We start from the raw sequence: 20,509 nt of genomic DNA, 5'->3' as shown, positions 1-20,509 counted from the left end.
TAAACCTCGTTCAAATTGTGTAATAAAACTGATTCCGTTGTGAATACAAAACAAAATACCCGACTTGATGCCATATAAAATGATTTTGTAACAGCGCTTTAAAACTGACACCGAATATAGCCAGTTTAATGGCCACATGATCTGAAAATGTTAATAGAAATAGAAATTGTAATAGTATAGCAATAGTAATAGCAGTAATAGTTATTGTTTAGTAATAGTAATATTGTCGTTGTTAGTAAACATTGTCTTTAAAATCGCCATTATAGTAATTTTATACTATTAAAATATTACATAATATAATTTTATATTATTTTTTATATACAAAAATACATTTTTTGAACCAGAAAAATTTGTGTAATTTTACCTATTTATAATAATACAGTCAATGGTTAATGCCTAACCATCGCATTCGTGATGGTCATTTTTATCAGGTAGATCCTCAATAAAGCCTGAGCATCACAATCGTGAGTGTATGTTACATGGGTTGTGGAGAGGAGTACATTTTTAAAATTATTTTTTCCTACAATTTTGGTACCTAATTATCATAATATTCACTGGAGAAAGGTTTATTTTTTAAAAAAATAGTCAGATCTTAAAGGGCTATACTAACACGTGCATTGAAATCCAATAAAAGTAACCTTACAATTAACCGATTGAATCAGAGTAGAAAGTACATAAAAAGTAAAAGCTGAGAATAACAAACAAAAAAAAAGTCTAAAAAAAAATAAATAAATGCAATTTGACCTGAATGAAATTATACAAATTATCATTAACAGTATTACTCGGATATTTTATTTTTGCCAATCAGATATGGATAAGGTTACTTTTATACGTAATCAATACCATGTTAAGTGAGTAAAATAAATTATATAAAATATAATTAACAGAGTAGTCCAATTACAAATACTTTATGCACTAGCCACTTCTCTACCTGCTGTCCTACATATACCTAACTCTATATTAAGAAAAGGACCATAATAATCATAACTCAATCTACTATAAAACACATACATTTCTCCACTAGTAAAGGAAAACAGTTTTGGCAGGAAAAAATTTTTTAGAGCTAAAAATAAGAAAAAGACAAAAACGTAGGTCCAGAAATGATTTATCTTCGAGTTACAACTGCTGAAAGATTTCACTCAAATTTTTGGTCGGATATAATGCAGTACCAAAATCTTCTGAACACTAGTTTTGGTAACAAATCAGTATAATTTTTAACTGACCTGAAAATAAAGAGAACTACACTTTTTTTTTTTAGAGATGTAAAAACTTGAATCACTATTTTTTAGATTTGGTTAAAATAAGTGTTAAATTACAAATTAATAAATAAAAATGTAATAATTTGATATAGAATTTCATCATGAGTAAATTGGGTACCTCTGTATCAGTACTGTCAATCACCAATTTTTTGCCGTTTTCAGGTTTTAATCCATTCTTAGTGATAAATCTAATAATGGAGTCTTTTTAATCAAAACTGCCTTTAACTGACAAAATTTTTCTTTGAAATTCAGTCAAAACAACAAAACTATGTATTATAATGTCCTGCTTTTAGATTCAAAACTGCCTATCTACAAACTAAACGATCAGAGTAGTATGGACAACTGATTGTTGATCTAGTAGGTTACGTATTTTCTTTTAACACGTAATTGAGTTATATTCTTGTTAAAGTTATTTCATTAAAAGATTTTTTTTAAAGGATATAACTTATAATTACAGTAAATGTTACTCTAGTTTCGCCTAAAAAGAATAAGAAATGAGAGTGAATGGAAAGCACAGAAACTCAGCAGGGTAAGCATGCTAGCTATAAAATTTTTAATTTTACAATTTTAGTTATAAATTTAGTCTTCGTTTTATAATAAGTTTAAGGTTATATTCTAAATACCCCAAAACATTTTGTCAGGCATTTAAAAAGATTTCATCCACATAGGCATGCCCCAATTGATTGCTATTATTACTTGAGGTTTCATTCATCCTGATTTACAAAATTTAAGAAAAAGGTAGCAGGTTAGCTGTAGTTTAATTTTCATTATTTAGATGAAAAATTGACATTAGGACTACCTAGTGCTGATTTGGATGTAAACATCCTATTTGGAACAATAAACATCTTATTTGGATGTGTCGAGATTTATCACTTAATATAAAATTTGTGATTATTGATGGCCAGTTTTATTTTTATTTTGACATATAGTGTTATTGTCTTGACAATATTGTTGTTATTGTTTGTCAAACAAACAATCATTCTAATTTTAACTTCATAAATTTATTCTTTTAAACTATTTTCTTTATGTTTGCACCATTTAACATTATTATTCTTTATTAAATTTTTTTGTAAACCTAAACAAATGCCAGAATTCCTAGGTTTTTACTCAATTCACATCCCAACCCTGTAGAGGTAAGACACCCACCTTGTGACGTTGCCAGTTGCCACACTACCCCCTCCATTCTGAGCCCTGAAGGGCTTTACCGAAGTTTGTCTTTAGACCCTCTAACTGAATACATCTCTGTTGAGATGCCATCGATGTAAATGCCTCGGTAGACATTTGAATCAGTAAAATACAAATCAAATTTTTCCTTCACATAGGCCTCAAAATGGCCATCTTCAAATCCAACCTAACATGATTCCCTCAACCCAACTAATCGAAACCACAGACCCCGCACCTAGTCCAAAAGTTTCTGATGTAATGGTGAGGGGTGAAGCTCTTTATCAAACTAATATGGGTAATTTTCAGACAGTTTCAAAAAATAAGAATGCAAGCCTGATATTATTTTGGCAGGAATTTCTGTCAATAATCTGAAAATTAAAGATATAAGTACGTGTTTGATAAAACATAATTTGCAGTAATACACAAAATTTTTTCCTGAAAAAAATATTCAGCATTTAATTGAAGAAAATATAAATTTTCAAGACATTTGTTATGAACCTGTTGAAGAAGTGCTAGTATTTATACAGTAGATTTTTAATTATTTTTATTTTGGTCAAGAAATTAGTTAAAATGTTCATATTTAAAAAATAGAACTGTTTGTATGTTGATGATTGGTGTTTTGAAAATATAACAACCTAAATCCAAAATTTCAGAAACAAAACAGCCCATACATCAAACATTAAGAATCAAAAGCGCCAATCTCCAATCTTGCTTTATTAATATAAAATTATCTACAAGGTTTCTAACATTAGGCACACTAATTCTGTTTAATAATATCAATCGCTGAGAATTATTTTCATAATTATATTTAATTTTTTACATAGTTATAGTTTTTTGCTTTCTGCCAGAAAACTGGTTAAGTGGAGATTGGCAGTTTTGATACTGAGCTTCAATTGATGTAAATTAAGTCAGTAAAAAAGATACTATTTTTCATAAATTTGCTTCATTCAATTAAAATAACAAATGTCAAGCTAGAGAAAAAGAGGTGATGTCAGAATGCAATTTAATACAGCTTTCATTTACAAATTAGCTAATTATTACAAAACATTTTCTATTCTTTTTTATTATTTTGACCAATTAGTTGATTAAATTTTCAAATTTAAATTAAATTTAATGTAAATTAAATTAAATTTACAAAAATTTATTTTCATACAGCTATTTACACACTCTGCTATTTGAATTATTATTTTTGAAGTAAAAGACCACCTGAACTAATTGAATAATAGTTGCTTCATATTTCAAATGCTATGGCTGAAAGTCCATCAAAGTCAATCCATAAGTTAGCACAGCAGCAAGAAAGTGGACTTATTACTGCATATAAAGCTGTAAGAAAAGAAGTAAAACTTGTGTGTTCAAGAACTGAAACCCAGATCATGCACAAAAGAGTGTATTATTATTCTCCCACGCTGTGGCCGACAACTAAACCATATGAATTACACGAAATGAAAATTTGAATCTGGATCAGCAGTAGTAGAGTGTGCATTTTGGGTACAATCTTTTCTGAAAATACAGTTAATAGTAATAATTATTTGTACTGTTTTAAAAAAACCTCATTAATCGGTTAACAGAAGTGGAAATCAGTTACGGTTGGTTAAAAGTTGGTGCCACAGCACACAAAGTGTAAAAGTCAATAACTTTTACAAAACATCCTTGGCAAATGAATCACTTGAGGAGTTTGTGGCCTGCACAATTTGCCTGATCCGACTCCCCTAGATTACTTTCTATGGGGGACAGTGTAATAAGCAGTGTACTGTAACAGACCACACATGATTGATAAACTAAAAACTGCAATAATGGCATACATATGAGACAAAGTGGCCAGTTAAAGAGTTTGAAAACAAATTGAAACAAATGCAGTGTTGTACTGATGTTGGAGGTAGTTATTTTCAACACCTTTTATAAACTATTCCAGTTGTAACATCCATTTCTATAAAACAATGAAATAAAAATACAAAGTACTAATTAAGAAAGTTTTATAATTATACATGAATAATTCCAGTGCACTTTCTGAATGTATTTTATTACATTCACTGTAGACTTGGACATGAAAATATTCTTCAGAAGATTCTAATTATTGGCGATTTCATATAAGAACACAGCTTTTATACGCAAATTTACCTGGAATTTTTACAGAATAAATGTCTATGTCCTTATATGTCTGTTTACCAGAAAATGGATCGGTTCACTAAGGCCTCCAGGCCTCACTCCATATATTGCTTACAGGATCAGATGAAAAGTGACGTTTATAAACACACTATAAGTTTAACCAACCATCTAATTTTTAACTAATTCTGCTCTCAAAGGAACATTAGGTATATTTTTGAGATTGGTACATAGATTTTAACGATGGAAATTTTTAAAATTCATTACTTTCAATTTAGTATACTAATTTTTAACCGTATCTTCAACGTTAAGTCAATAAAAATTCTTTATTTTTTCACAAATCTCAATTTTTACTCCCAATTTAATTCAAATTTCTCAAATTTAATTCTGTACAAAATTCGTTATAAAGTTTTGTAAAACAATGATTTAATAAAAGTTATTTTTGTTTTGACTATCTTAGATAACAATTATTATAGTGAAAAAGTATTAAAATAAATCTTTTTTTTAAACAGAATTTGGCCTAGAGCAAAAATCAGGATTATCTTTCAGCCTTAATTTATGTTTAAATAAAACACTTATGGCATATGTTTAATATGACTTTCTTATTTTCAGCTTTAGAATCACCTTTGAAATAAATTTCCTAAACCAGTGGAAACACGTTCATATTCTCAATCACTATAAATGAAAGCACAAAGTCAAAAGTTTGACTTTTGGCATTTTGAATAAAATGATGCAGATAAATAAATTGTGGAATCCACATACAGTTAGACATTACTTGCTCAGTTTGGTATTTATTCTACTCAAGGAATTATAAGTAAACTTTTAACAGGTGAATTTGATAACACTTTAGTACTAAAGACATGTAAAATTAAAATCTTATCACAGGAAAATTTTTATTAACAGAACTGAACATTTAGGATTGCGTGTGGGAAAAATATACAAAGAATCTTTAAAGTAATCTTTCTTTTAATATTTCTTTTAAAAGTACACTTTGTTGTTAGATTTTTAGTAAGTCATCTACTTAGACTAATAAATGAAAAATTATTTATTTACAGTTTTACAAAATGTAAAATTTAACTATGCAAACAAATACACAAAAACATCCCAATATTATGAATATATAAGTAAAACATATTAATGAAGATTGCTTTTTAAAATATCAGTAACATAAAACAATTTGTAAAGCATTCCTTAACTTCAAATAACCGTAATTATACAGCATACAAATACATTTAGTCTTAATTTTCTGTAATTATAAATATAAAAATAATTACATTCATATCATGATAAACTTATTATATAAACTGATTTAGATTTAAATGAAGAACATCGGTGAACCATCAGTTATAACCGAACGTATCTCTCTCATTTCTTGTTCATGTACTAGATTTTGTGAAGTTCTTGAACTATTAAACATATAAGCAAAAGAAATTTTTTGTTACAATACATAATATTTTAAATGTTCTCAAATTGTTTCTTAAATATACCACAAACGTTATATAGAAAGTAAGTTTTGAACAAAGTTTAAGTTAAACTGAATGAAAGCCCTTCATTAAAAGGACTTTAATCCTTTAAATGTATTACTTAGTCAGTAAAATTACTGTAATTATACGAATATACAATTTGGACTGTATGTCAATTGGTATTTATCAACTCCTGATGGCAGATATAAAATAATAAAATAATAAAAAAGTAAAATAAGCAAAATATGATGAACTGAAAATTTGCCTGATAATTAGAATCGAAAATTATCTTTTCAATATTACAAAAATTCTGCATTGGCAGTTAATGTATAAGTCTGTATAAGCTTGACCTGATTATGTTAATCACAAAAATGTAGTAGACTTGCAAGCTGAAGTTAAAGGTCAGTGCTAGCCTTGAATGATCTGCATACGAGGCCTGTTAAAAAAGCCTAATTTTACTATATATATATAAAAAAAATGGAAAAAAAACTGTTATTGAATATTTGCAGCATCTTCAAAGATGTTTATTGATATTATCTTCAGTAAATTCTCACCCGCATTTAAAATGCCTGAATAATAGAGAAAAAATTTGGCTATTTTTCAAACAGATTTTGAATACGAGTATGGCAGACAGTTACAGAAGTTACTGCACTAGGGTACTTGCGTAACTACTGACATTACTGAGAGCTGCCACAATGATCTGGTCCTCACATTTACATTTATTAGTTTGGGCATGAGTTCAATGGATAACTATACTATATATATCAAATAAGTTTGTTATATTTCATATTTATTTTTTAGATTTACAAAACTTATTACTCATTTTTAAAGAAATATGGCAATAAAACAAAAGCAGACTTGGATTTTAAAATTTGACTTGGAAAAAATTTAATATCTAAACTTTTAGTTTAGGTTATTAGTTTTTACTAGAAAAATTTAATTTAGTTATGGTACGACTTCAAAAAACCAAGTTTTTTTTAACTTTTATCAGGAATATATATAAATATTTATATTCACATTAGTCATTTTAAGTCCATTTTGTTAGTAAAATATTAGAAAAGACTAAATGAAGAGAACAAATTAAAAAAGGTTATAATATTCATTTTTTTAAAATATTTCAAAAATGTCAAAAAAGAAACCCTTGTCAACTTTAAATGAATGACCCAGGTTTAATCTTACATTCACTATATATATTCTATTCAGGTCTATAACCTTTAATTTTCACCCAACATAAATTAATAATTTTTTGCATACTAATTTTTCTTAAACACATCGGTAATAGCAATTTTTTTATTTTTGCTATTTTTAAAAAATTTAATTCATTAATTCATAAATTTAATAAATGAATTAATTTAATTCATTGTTTAAACATCACCCCAGATGTTTAAACAAAGATATTAAGAACTACATCATCTTACGATGAAATTGTTCTTTTGGCAGAAATAGTTCAGAAGAAATAATGAATCGCATAATTTATTTTTTAAAATATCTAAAAATGTGTAATTAACTGTTAAAATATTCATGCTGATACATTGTTTTTTTTTTTTTTGGTAATGAAAAACAAAAAGGAAAATAGAGGACTTAAAAATAAAAGTATGATGTTGAAACACTACGTGGATATTGAAAATTAGATGGTTTGATAAACTATAATGAAGAGTTACTAAACATATAACTACCGAACTGATCGATTAATGAAAGAGCATGAATAAACTAAATGGTTCCTACATACCATAACATACTGCACTTTTAGTGTCAACTGCTTATTCAAATATGTTCTTTAAGTTTGTTACAGGTAATTTTCTGATTTTGTAGTATAGTTTTAAAAATATGTAAAAAATAATTCAATTTTTTTTTGTTTTTGTACTAGATAATTGATTTAAGGTTTATTTTTTAGAGTAAAAATTATTATTTAAAATAAACTCATTCTAAAAAACAAGTTTTGTTTCCCATTTTTTTTCCTCCTGAAATCAAGTGGAATTTTGAACTAAAAAAGCAAGTAATTGATTTATCCAAGACATAAACACAAATAATAAATAAGAAGAAAATAGAAAATAAAGATTAAATAATAAATATAAGTAGAAAATTAGTAATTTCAATAATCTAAAATCTATCTGTTCTTGGCTATTCTCAATCGACAACATTAACAAACTATTTTAATTAATTGCAGATATAATTTTTTTTAGCCAGTTTTTTAAAATTTTATTTTGTTTAATTAATAATTTTATACGCTAAGCCACAGCATTTGCAATTTTTACTTCATATTGGCTCAGATCAATCAATGGTAATTCTCTGTCATAATAAAATTGGAAATATTTCATATAGATTTTTAAGCTGTACATAAAAATAACTTTTTATTATTTAACAGTTCATTTTCATGTTTCTCAAAAATTTTAAATGAAAAGATATGTACACAAAAGAAAAACTTATTACATACCCCTCTAAGTAAACTCTAGCTCTGAAAGCAGCTAAATGTGCGTAATAAGTTGGAGCAGGATATGATACAGATCTTGTACAACGAGAAAATAGATGACACAAGTAATAGGTCAATTCTTCTAAGTCATCTTCTACCATGTCATTATCATCCCATAACAAATGGTACTTTGTTGGCCTTGAAGTACCCTAAAATTAAATTACATAGTTACCTAAATGAACAAAATAATACACCTTACAAAATATTAACTGATAAAAAGTAATACATTAAGGTTATTGCAAACTCTTACAATCCAATATTCACACTTAAAAGAAACTGGGGATAAATGTCACATTTTTCCAAGGTCAGTTATGCCAATTTAAAGCCATTTCATTGTAAAAAAATTTATTCTGAAAACTTTATACATTTTTTTATCTATATAATTATTACATGGAATTATGAAATTTATCGTAACGATACACCAGCTTTATACTCTCCTTGTATTCTTCTGCCGCTAGTCCATTTAACCACTGATTAACAGTATTTTAAAGTTCATTGTCACCTGCAAATTGCTTACCACTCAAAAATTCTTTCAATTTCCCAAATAAATGGTAATCAGAAGGAGCTCAGTCCAGACTATATGGTGGGTGATTGTAAATTTCCCATCTAAATGTTCTCAGTAAATCATGAGTCAGACCCACAACATATGGATGTGCATTATTATGCAGCATTGATTTTCCTATTCATTTTATTACGTAATAAATCCCACATAATCAGAGATACTACAATGTAACAACTTACAGACAATAATGCAGTGTGTACATTACTAACGTGGTCATGAACGACACAGGTTCCAACCTTAAGGAGAGAAATTTCCCAGCGGTCTTTACTTTAGAGATATCCTATATTACTCACTTGGCTGGGCATTAATGAAATGTGTCTTTCATGCAAATCTGGTGTTTGCATATCATTGATCATTATTTAAACTAGCAATTAATTGTGTACAAACAACATGAAGGGATTTTCTTGTGTTGTCAGAGATACAAAATCATCTAAATCCTTCAACTGCTACTTAATATTTTGTTTCTCAAAAACAGATGTTAATGTTCAAGGCTGTATGTCTTTTTACAGACAATTTTTTTTCAAGATTCTGAATCACGGGTACACATTTTACAAGAAATTCAAAGACTTTCTTGACTAAATGGATTATCTTCAATAAAATTGTTCAGAAAGTGAAAAACTAGTGAAGCTGTATCAATGTAATTTGTGCATCAAAACAAAAGCTTGTCAAGGAAAAATCATTATAGCACTACCAGTAGTTAGGCATTTCATGTTTATTTTACTGATGAATCTGATTTTACTTCAATGGCTAAATAAACAGTCAAACAGAATTTGGAGTTCTGAGAATCTGTGCATTCCTTATATGAGCAGTCACCTGATTCTGTGAAATATAACTTTCTCCACAGCCAGTAACATCTAAACTTCATCAATTAATGAAATTTATATTATCCTCCATCTGATGAACAAACTCAATGATCTGTATCGTACAATTCTCTTTGGGATCTTGTCTACTTAAATAATCAATCCCATTCAATTGGTGAAGTAGAGAATAATACTCAAATTTGCGTTCTTACAATTTATAACAATGCATGTAGCAAGCATTTCTAAATGTTACAAGAAAAAATTTAATTTGTACATTTGATAGAGTAATAATAATCCTTTGATAAAATTAATATGCAGGCTACTCTGGTTGCACGAAGCATATGATCACTCTGTACAAACACAGCAGACATAATGGGAGAAGTAAGAAATACTTTTGAAACCTCATTCGTCACAATCAATTTGGAGAAATTTTTTTTTCTCTCTTTATAGAAGTCTTAAAAAATATGAGGGTTATTTTTTTTCAAGGTCCGATCGGTCAGAAAATTAAAAAAAATTTTATTTGTAACAAGTACTTACATAGTTGCGCTATTTCTCTACATAGTCGCCACTCTGATTTAGACATCTTATTATTATTAATCTTTTTATTAAAATGCTTAGAAGCATTTTAATTAAAAAAATTTAGGAGACTATTAAAAAAGAAAAGATGTAAATCAAATTAAGTATTTTGTTGAATGTTCCATGTTCCCTTTTGGGTAAAATTATAAGAACTGAAATCAAGAGAAAAGATGTCTAATTCAATAGAAATAATTATATATACAAAAAACAGTTTACATACCTGAATACTAGCATGACTGACTAGATAGAAATCAAATTCTGTTGGATGTGTAATAGTTGTGTCTACAATTGTTCCAGCTGGAACATTTTTATTCTTACCGTCTTCATCTTCTCTACGAGTTGGGAAAAATCGAGTGTGATGTCGTTTTTGCACTACCAAGAATGTTATTTTCGGTTCGTATCCTTCTTCTAGGCCTTTGCAAGCTCTACGAATTGCTTGTAATTCAGACCCTAACACCTATTAGCACAACAAATAATTTTTAAGAATGTAATTTTCATTAAAAAAACCAGCTCATTAAACTTTTACAATGTAATGTTCACTTCATTCAATAACATATAAATAAAAACAAGTTAATTTTAAGTACTTGATAATGATGTTAACTAATGCAAAATTATAATCAAATTTATAACAGCATTAATGATCAGTGATCATTTTATCATTAATGCTTCAATTCTTAAAATTATGCATTAAACAAAATATAAAAGAACAGTTAACAATCAAAGTTGTAATTTATCATTTTTTATTTTTGTTTCCTAATATTAGTTTTTAACATTTATTTTATATTAATTTTATTAATATAATTATTATTTGGATTTATTTTAACAAGCTGATATTTTATTATTTACATCAATTTAGTTAAAAAAGTGATTACATCTGGAATTAAATTCAATTACAAATTCTGAATGAATAAATTCAATAAAAAAACATGAAATCAAATACTGGAATTATAAGTCTCAGAAAAAAACAACCAAAACTAACATTATTTGATCAACCGAAGTACAGAACAATAAAGTAGGATGACCTTCTTCCATTATACACGGAAAAACGTTTCTGCAAATTTCTCGCATCAGTTACATAACATTTTTTCAAATTACATATAAATAAATATTACAAAATAATAAAAACTTTGTTATTTCTTATAAAAGAATAAAACTTTGTTAAAATTTCATTATTAGATTTTTAGGTATGAATTATATAAAATTCAATGATTCAAAGTTAAGAATTAAAATTAAACACTATATTTTATATATTTAAAAAATTAGTAAAAATTAAAAATTTTAAATTAAACATGAAAGGTTAAAAATTAAAAAACTGCATATATAGAAATATGATGTCAATTAATAAAATTAAATTAAATTTATTAATTGATGTCATATTTCTAAATGTGATTTTTAATGTTTAATTTTAAATTTTTGAATCATGTTTAACTTTGAATCATTGAATTTTATATTTACATTTATATTTAAAAAACCTAAAATAATGAAATTTTAACAAAGTTATATTCTTTAAGGAACAACAAAATTTATATTATTTTGTAATATTTATGTATAATATGTAATTTGATGAGAACAATTTGAAAAAAATGAAATGCAACTAATGATGCGAGAAATTCACGAAAACGTTTTTGCATGTATCATGGAATAAGGTTAAGTGTCATCCTACTTTATTTATTGTTTTGTACTTAGGTTGATCAAATAAATATAATTTTGTATGTTAGTACAGAGGAATATGATTTTTAAAAGAATTGACTTCACAAATAAATATATATATATATATATATATATATATATATATATATATATATGTATGTATACTAAGGTCACAAAATTTTTAATTGGATCATAATGTACAACAGAGAATAATTACAATGAACTACAAATTAGAAATATTTTTTCTGAACAGAAACCCTGAAAGTGAAGTTTATCCTCAATAAGTCCAGTTTTCTCATCATCTATCACATTTTTTTACCGCACTTCAGAAATTGCTAAATAATAGTACCTTTGAAAGCAGCATAGTTTATAAATAGAATAAATTTTGTTGTATTATATACGAGGTCTGTAAATAAAGTAATGAGACTAGTTTTTTCTTTGGCAGCCAAACTGGCAACACTGTAGGTTACTAGTAAACAGCTGATTTATATTAGATATTAATAATTTTAGTTTATTGTTGCCACATGAGATGTAAACAAACTTTTTGTGAAATGAGTTTTTGTTGTGCATTACAAAAATGAGTGATACTAATTACATGCAACATTGTGCAATGAAGTTTTGTGTTAAAACTTGGTGAGAATGCTACTGAAATTTTTTCAAAATTGAAGAGTATATGGAGATTACGTTCTGTCACGAGCCCAAGTCTTTAGAAGATTTAAAGCATTTTCAGATGGCCGGAAATCAGTTGCGGATGATCCACTCTCTGGAAGTCCATTAACGTCAAAAAGTGACGACCATGTTGAGCGAATCAGACTTGATACAGTAGACCGGCGATTAACTGTCAGAATGATGGCAGAACAATTGAATTTGAACCGTACCACAGTCCATCAAATTTAGACAAATGAATTGGACATGACTAAAGTTTATGCAAAATTGGTCCCAAAAAACCTCACCGTTAAACAGAAAAACAACAGGGGTAAGTGTGCCGCAATCTTCAAGGGCAAATTGTAACTGATCCTGATTTTCTAAAAAAAATGTTATTGCTGGTAATGAATCTTGGATATTTGAGTACAACCCAGAAACAAAATGCCAGAGCAGAGAGTGACACACTTCAAACTCCTCATGTCCCAAAATAGCAGAAATGAGCAAATCAAAACCATACTAATTTGTTTCTTCGATACTAATGACATTGTCCATAAGCAGTTTTTGCCTGCAGGACAGACCGTAAATCAATATGTTTACAGAGAAATCCTTGAAAGATGTCGAAAAGAGTTGCCCGCATGAGACCAGCCATCAAAGACAACTGGATGCTGTATCATGACAATGCACCTTGTCACACTGTACTCTCAATTAATGAGTTTTTGGCAAAGAAAAACATTCCTGTAGTTCCTCAACCACCTTATTCACCTGACTTGAGTCCCTGTGACGTTTTCCTGTTCGCGACTTTAAAAAAACACCTCAAAGGACACCATTTTGGAACAGTAGAAAACAAAAAAAAAAAAATGTAACTAATCATTTGAAGGATATTCTGGTTTCTCAGTTCCAAAAGTGCTATGAGGAGTGGGAAAACCGTTTGAAGCGTTGCATGACTTGCCAAGGGAACTATTTTGAAGGTATCCATATATAATTGGATTGTAAATAAAACATTTTTCTGAACCAGTCTCATTACTTTATTTACAGACCTCGTATATTGTCAATTTGAATTGGACTTTTTAACTTTTCTCCAAAATAACTTTAAAAGTCAGATCGAGCCTCCACAAGACAAGCCTGGATGTATCAGGAAACAAATAGAAGAAATTTATCTGGTGAGCTGAATCTAAACAAACTTCACACAACCACCCCACTATCTGTATCCATACCCCACTAGACCACATCTAGAATTGTAACTCAGGAACCTAGTCCCACCACAGATGACCTCCAGAAAGTCAATCATGAAAGGTCTTTTTTAAGGAATATTTCACTGGTTGAACAAAGTAACACCAGAGTTCATAGCTCTCTGATACAGTGGGCTGCCATTTAGAAGATAACATGCAATTGGAAGCATAGGAATAAGCTGTAACATCGTACACATGAACAAGAATACGAAATTCAAAATCAAACCACAGCAAATCACCTCCACCCAGTGCACACAATGTAAACTCACTCATGCAGACTGGTAAACTAAAAGTAACTGATGTAACGGACCAACACAAAATTTCCGTCATGGGATTGCAAGAAATAAGAAATACCACCCAGGACACGATGGAATCTTGAAGATATAGGCTCTTTAAAGGTAAACCTGGAAAGGGAGTGATGAAAAGAACCCACAGTTTGGAACAGGCTTTTTGGTCACCTCAAAATAATAAACTTCGTAACAAGTCACAATCCCAAAGCAATCTCTGCATTATTATTTAGTGCAGGGGTGTCAAACTCAAACGGTCCTAACCGCCCACCAGCAAGACAGCAAGACCAGCAAGACCCGCCCACCAGTCTAGCAAGACAGGTTGGGCCGCCAGTTGGATCTTTTCTTTCTTTTACTTGCCCACTCTAATGGGGTACACCACTTCTGGTTTCCCCACCAGTTTCAGTATTTTCTTACTCTTTACTTGCCCACTCTAGTGAAAGGCAGCCATTTTTGACTCCCCCACTGGTTCAGGTCTTTTCATTGCTTACCCAACCCTCTGCAGTGATCCCTGGATCCTGGGAAACCCGGTTATTGAGTCCCCCCATTTCCTCACCATCACCCACCTGGGCAAGCCTGGATGGACAGCGACTCCTTGAGGGGCAGTCACTCACCCTCATGCCTCCATCTCCACCTCCTCCCTGCTATATAATGTCAGAGATAAACCCTGCTATCGTCATACACACATGCTGACCGGATTGACATTTTTTGGATTATGTTGTCTCCTGTAAGCTGGCCAACACTTCTCTGGACTCCTTGTCTCTGTTTCCTATCTATGGCATCTAAATTCTACACGTTCAGAGGTATCCGTATCCCCGCAATACAACATTTTTCATTTTCGGCCTTCTGTTGAAAATGAAAATAGGGCATACCTACATGCAGGTATGCCCTAAATCCCCTGTGGCCAGTCAGGAATTGGGCCAACCAATAATTGACTTAACCGAATTCCCTCCCGACCTATGGTTTCACCATTCTAATAGGGCGATGTGTCCACCAGCCTTTTGAAGACACATCCCACCATGCTTGCCATTCTGATATCATACCTCCCCAGGCTGTGTTCTTTGCCACCTTTCCACTACTCTCATCTGCATCTGGGCCAATTGTTGTATCAGGGATCCTCACTATCACAAGTACAGCTTCCAGGGACACAGAGCTATAGGCTGATGCTACCCTAAGGGCCATCTGTCTCTGAAGATCCTGTAAACTTTGGTGGTATTGTTCGACCACTACTGCCCTCCCCCCAAACTGTTGCACCATACAGAATCATAGAATTTGCCACAAGTGCAAATAGCTTCCTTTTAGCTGACCAAAGTCTGTTCACGTTCGTTAACAGCCCGCTTAGGCTCTTAACCATTCTGCTCACCCTTACTAGTTTCCTGCATATGTCTCTTACTGATCCATATCCCCAGATACTTTGCTTCATCAACCTGCTGTACTGGGCTATCACCTACTTTGATTGTTACCGGTTCTATTTGTCTCTTGCCAGTCATTAACACCACCCTTGATTTGTTCTCTGAGAGTTGGAGTCCCTTTTCTGTCACCTTTGCCAATATCATCCTTATTGCTTCGTTTCCTGCTTCGGACACCTTTTCCTGTCCTGGCCCTCACTATCAAGGGCTAAGTCGTTGGCGAATGCGACTGGTACTAATCCCATCAGGAACTCACACTTTAGTATTTTATTGTAAACTAAGCACACCACAGCAGCGGCCCCAGGATAGAGTCCTGTGGAACTCTCAAAATGTTTCCACTATCTCTGTCTGCCACTCCTTATTGACAGATGAGGTATCTATCTTCTTGCAAATATTTTTGAATCATTCTTCTTAGATAGCCTTCTATCCTGTGTACATGAAGTGCCACAAAAATAAGAATCCCACCTTAGTGAATTGAATGCATTTTTCACGTCTAGCATTATGACTGCCGTTATATTACGCATTCTCAATGTTCCTGTCGCTGCTTCTCTCACTATCTTCATAACCTCCCCAACCACATTGATGGTCGAATGCCCAGTTCTAAACCAGTGTTGGTGCTCACTTAGTCCTCCATGGTTTTCTAACTAATCCAGAGCCTAGCTTCCAACATCCTTTCAAAGAGTTTGCAGAAGTTGTTAATCAAACATACAGTTCTGTACGATCAAGGCGTATCTTCAGCTCCCAGCTTCTGGATCAGTACCAGCCTCGCTCTCTTCCAGTCTGTTGGTATATATTCGTCACATGACGATGGTATATCAGCACATGATTCAATATGCAGATCCACCATCAATTTCACCACTTCCACTGGTATTCTGTCAGGGCTGGCACTCTTGTGAAGTTTCATTTTCCTCCCAACCCCTAAGAGCTCATTCACGGTGAACAACTCAAGTCCATATGCCGAAATTTCCTCTGTATGTGGTTCTCTTCCTGCTGGAAACAGATCCTTGAAACAATCACGAACTTGACCCTCTGACAATGCTGGGAGTCTCATTCCAAATCTGTCAGCAACAATTTGAAAACTCTTATTCCAGGGATCTTTGTCCACACTGGCACATAACTTCTTTCAGTTTCTTCCATTGCTCCCTTGTATTAGTCTCTGGCCGTGATATACTGTTGCTTGGCTCACATTTGCGGTGATCCACATCTTCATGTCTATTAGCTTGCTGGAAGCCCCTTTTCAGTGACTAAACCTTTCTACATAACTGATGCAGCTCCTTGTTTCACCAGAAGGTATGGCATTTCTCTGGTGATTAAACAGTCACACTTGAATGTGTGCACTCCTCTGTCACCATCTCTATTAGATCCTCTAATAAATTAGACAGAGCTGGTGTATTCAGCTCTGTCAACCGGTGTCTGATACTACTTGTACTACCGGTGTCCGAGACCTACTTGGCCAGACCATAAATAATATCCCCAAAAATTATGTTAAACAGATAATCAGAGACTTCAACGCTCAACTAGACAAAGAAAGAAGATACTGTGATGTTATTCGAAAATAGCCACCCAAAAAAGAACAAATGAAAACAGACTGAGACTCACTGATCTCTGCAGAAACCACAACCTAACTGCAAAATCCATATATTTCAATAGGATACCTCAAAGCTCAAAACCTGGAAACATCCAGACTACATAGTAAAGGAGAATGGAAACTAGATCATGTCTTCATGGATAAACACCACTAGAAAGAGATCAACATTGTAAAAGTCCTCTCAGAAGTAAACACAGCCTCAGATCATTATGTAGTCAAAATTAAAATTAAATTCATTTCCCAAAGAAAGTAACAAAACTAAGCTCCTAAAATTAAAACAAAAATAGACCCTATGCAACTAATCAAGAACTATTACCAAAAAAATAAAAAGACAAAACCACAAAGACAAACTGAAATCAATAGAAGAATTCAAAAGAAGCAATTGAGGCTACCACAAAACCTTCAAAAAACAACTCCAAAAATACAAACCCCCAACCCTATTAAAGGATGAAAACCATAATCTGGCCCATAACAATATAGACAATACGGAAATCCTAGCTAAATATTTCAACAAACTCTTACGTTGCGAAGAACCAAAAAACTTTGACACCAGCACCCCAATAATACACCACCACCAGAAAGGAACCGTCCCACAATAAGAGAAGTACACCAAACACTGGATGAGATGAAGAATTCCAAAGCAGCAGCAGATCAGATCTTTGTAGAAATCTGGAATCATGCACTCCAACTAAATCCCAAATTAATAATAAACACGATAAAACTGACCTTCATAAACACATCTCAAAAGTGAAATTTGGAGGCAAACTCTAGGAATCATTTGAAACTAAAACGGGACTGTACCAAGGTGACTGATCATTGCTTCTATTCAAACTGCGCTCTGGGAATGATAAGCTAAAACACTGATATCAGAACTTCAAAACATTGCTTATAATATTGGCCTAAAAAAAAATCATTTGAAAAGACAGAAATTATGCCCCAAAAACAAACACAATTAAAAGAAGTAAAAAAAAACAGTAATAATCAAAATAGTAACCAAATTTAAGTACCTCAGAATAATAACAAACCACCTAAAAGGAAAAATCTCAATTAAAACAAGAACAAACAAATTAGCTAAAGCACAAAAATTAACCTGGTACATCTACAGTAAAGATATTAGATATATCTTTACTAAATGCAATAAGAAGATACTACAATACAGTTATAAAATCAAGCAAAGCAGAAACACTCTTCCATCTGAGTGAATAATTAAAGACAAACAGGCTCCAGTAAATTGAAAGAATGGAAGAACCTGCATCAATAAAAAGTACCAGAAAAATGTGAAGTGCAGTGTGGATTGTGCTCAACAAAGTCGTGTACAAAAAGTTACAACCCTCATCACTCACACTACGCGTAAGAGAAGGCTAGGATTCTTTAGACACACAATCAGGATGCAAGATTTGAGACTTCTGAAACAGCTGGTATAGCAACAATCTCGACTCGAAAAACAAGAAGACAGAATGCATATGGATCAGAGAAATAAGTGGAGCTGAATACACCAGAGCACTATGGGCAAGATAAAATTAAACAAAAAAAATCAAGTATAAAAATACTCGCTTCACACTCAAGAAACTCTCAGCACATTTTCAACACCAGAAAGGGCATGGAGATCAGAATGTAAGAAAAAGTACTGTAAGGATCGCAAGGCCCGAACAGTCCCTTCAATGAGACATAGATAATGGACTGACTGAAGCGATCCTATGCATCATAAAAGATGAAAAATAAATATATATATTTTCAACTTATGTTTAATTTTGTTAATTAAATTTTTAAAAAATTCTGTAGAATGTAACTATAACAGAACGATAATGATATGTTTTAATAACTGGAGTCTGTGAAATAATAATTTACTTCTAACTTTTGAGTAAAGTAGGATCTTCCTCTTTGTAAAATCCACCTAGTCATTCATCAATTCATTCCATCCCATCTATCTTGGTAATACTGCTCTCCATTTGCAATATATTCTGTTGGAAGCATTCCCTTGTACACCACTCGCAGTAATGACATCTGGCAATCTGAATTTAAATAGTTCAACAAAAATTCTGCAATAAAAGATCACTATTTTCTGTTTAATTTCAAAGAAAACCATGGATTACACCCTTAAATGACTTTCATGCAGATACCAATCATCTCTTTTAGGGCACTAATTTTAACCACAAAATATTCACTTGTAAAATAACTGTCCCATCAAAAGAAACAGCTGTATTTAGTAAAGCCATCTTGCAGACCAAGAAGAAGACCAATAACTTTGAGGTAGCCACAGATGCTTTATAAGTAAGCATCGTAACTCACTCTCATACTTTCATACAAGGCCTGTAAATAAAGTAATGAGACTGGTTCAGAAAAACCTTTTACTTACAATCCAATTATACATTATCACCTTTGAAATAGTTCCCTTGGGAAGGCACGCAACGCTTCAAATGGTTTTTCCACTCTTCATAGCAGTGTTGCAACTCAGAAACCAGAATTTTTTCAGATGGTTGGTTACACTTTTTTTAATATTTTCTACTGTTCCAAAAGTGGTGTCCTTTGAAATGTTTTTTGTAGAATTGGGAACAGAAAAAGTCACAGGGCCTCAATTCAGGTGAATAAGGTGGTTGAGGAACTACAGGAATATTTTTCTTTGCCAAAAACTCATTAATTGAGAATGCAGTGTGACAAGGTGCATTGTCATGATACAGCATCCAGTTGTCTTTGATGGCTGATCTCACATGAACAACTCTTTTTCACAAAAAAATTTATCGGTAAACATATTGATCAACAATCTGTCCTGCAGGAAATACTTCCTTATGGACAATGCCATTAATACCGAAGAAGCAAATTAGCATGGTTTTTATTTGCTCTTTTTTTTTTTTTTGGGATGTAACCGATTCCCAGCCATCTGAAAATGCTTTAAACCACCTATAAACCTGGGCTCATGACAGAGCGTCATCCCCATACGCCCTTTTCAATTTTGAAAAAGTTTCAGTGTCATTCTCACAGAGTTTAACACAAAACTTGATTGCAAAAATGTTGCTTATAATTAATATCACTCTTTTTGTAACACAAAACAAAAACTCGTTTCACGAAACGTTTGTTTACATCTCACTTGGCAACAATAGAGTAAAATTATTAATACCTAATATAAATTAGCTGTTCAAATAACCATATGTTTATTAGTAACTTTACAGTGTTGTCATTTTGGTTGCCAAAAAAGAAAACTAGTCTTATTACTTTATTTACAGACCACATATATGTGTGTGTGTGTGTGTGTGTGTGTGTGTGTGTGTATATATATATATATATATATAAAATGACACATCCATGT

General features: G+C 31.3%; 2 protein-coding genes across 10 annotated transcripts in view; one reads left to right on the top strand and one right to left on the bottom strand.

The window, feature by feature from the left end:
* The window catches only part of LOC142331176 (protein-lysine N-methyltransferase SMYD4-like), a 36,261-nt gene extending 28,344 nt beyond the window's left edge, over nucleotides 1-7,917 (top strand). For 3 of the 4 annotated variants that reach the window (XM_075376895.1, XM_075376894.1, XM_075376893.1), the window contains 2 exons: nucleotides 5,139-5,355; nucleotides 7,558-7,917. The gene's annotated coding sequence lies outside the window, so the exon portion shown is untranslated. The remainder of the gene's footprint in view (nucleotides 1-5,138; nucleotides 5,356-7,557) is intronic. The other variant, XM_075376896.1, reaches the window with a different exon arrangement.
* Nucleotides 5,475-20,509, bottom strand: part of LOC142331175 (protein argonaute-2-like) — a 171,384-nt gene continuing 156,349 nt past the window's right edge. For all 6 annotated transcript variants that reach the window (XM_075376888.1, XM_075376889.1, XM_075376891.1 and 3 more), the window contains 3 exons: nucleotides 10,618-10,854; nucleotides 8,424-8,608; nucleotides 5,475-5,932 (listed from right to left, as the gene is read on the bottom strand). In XM_075376888.1, coding sequence (XP_075233003.1) covers nucleotides 5,842-5,932; nucleotides 8,424-8,608; nucleotides 10,618-10,854 — 513 coding nt within the window. In that variant the 3' untranslated portion in view covers nucleotides 5,475-5,841. The remainder of the gene's footprint in view (nucleotides 5,933-8,423; nucleotides 8,609-10,617; nucleotides 10,855-20,509) is intronic.

This window comes from Lycorma delicatula, chromosome 10 (genome assembly GCF_047948215.1).
Source record: "Lycorma delicatula isolate Av1 chromosome 10, ASM4794821v1, whole genome shotgun sequence".
NCBI classification, from domain to species: domain Eukaryota; kingdom Metazoa; phylum Arthropoda; class Insecta; order Hemiptera; family Fulgoridae; genus Lycorma; species Lycorma delicatula.
Note: the sequence above shows the minus strand (reverse complement) of the source record. Positions and strands in the feature narration are given on the sequence as shown.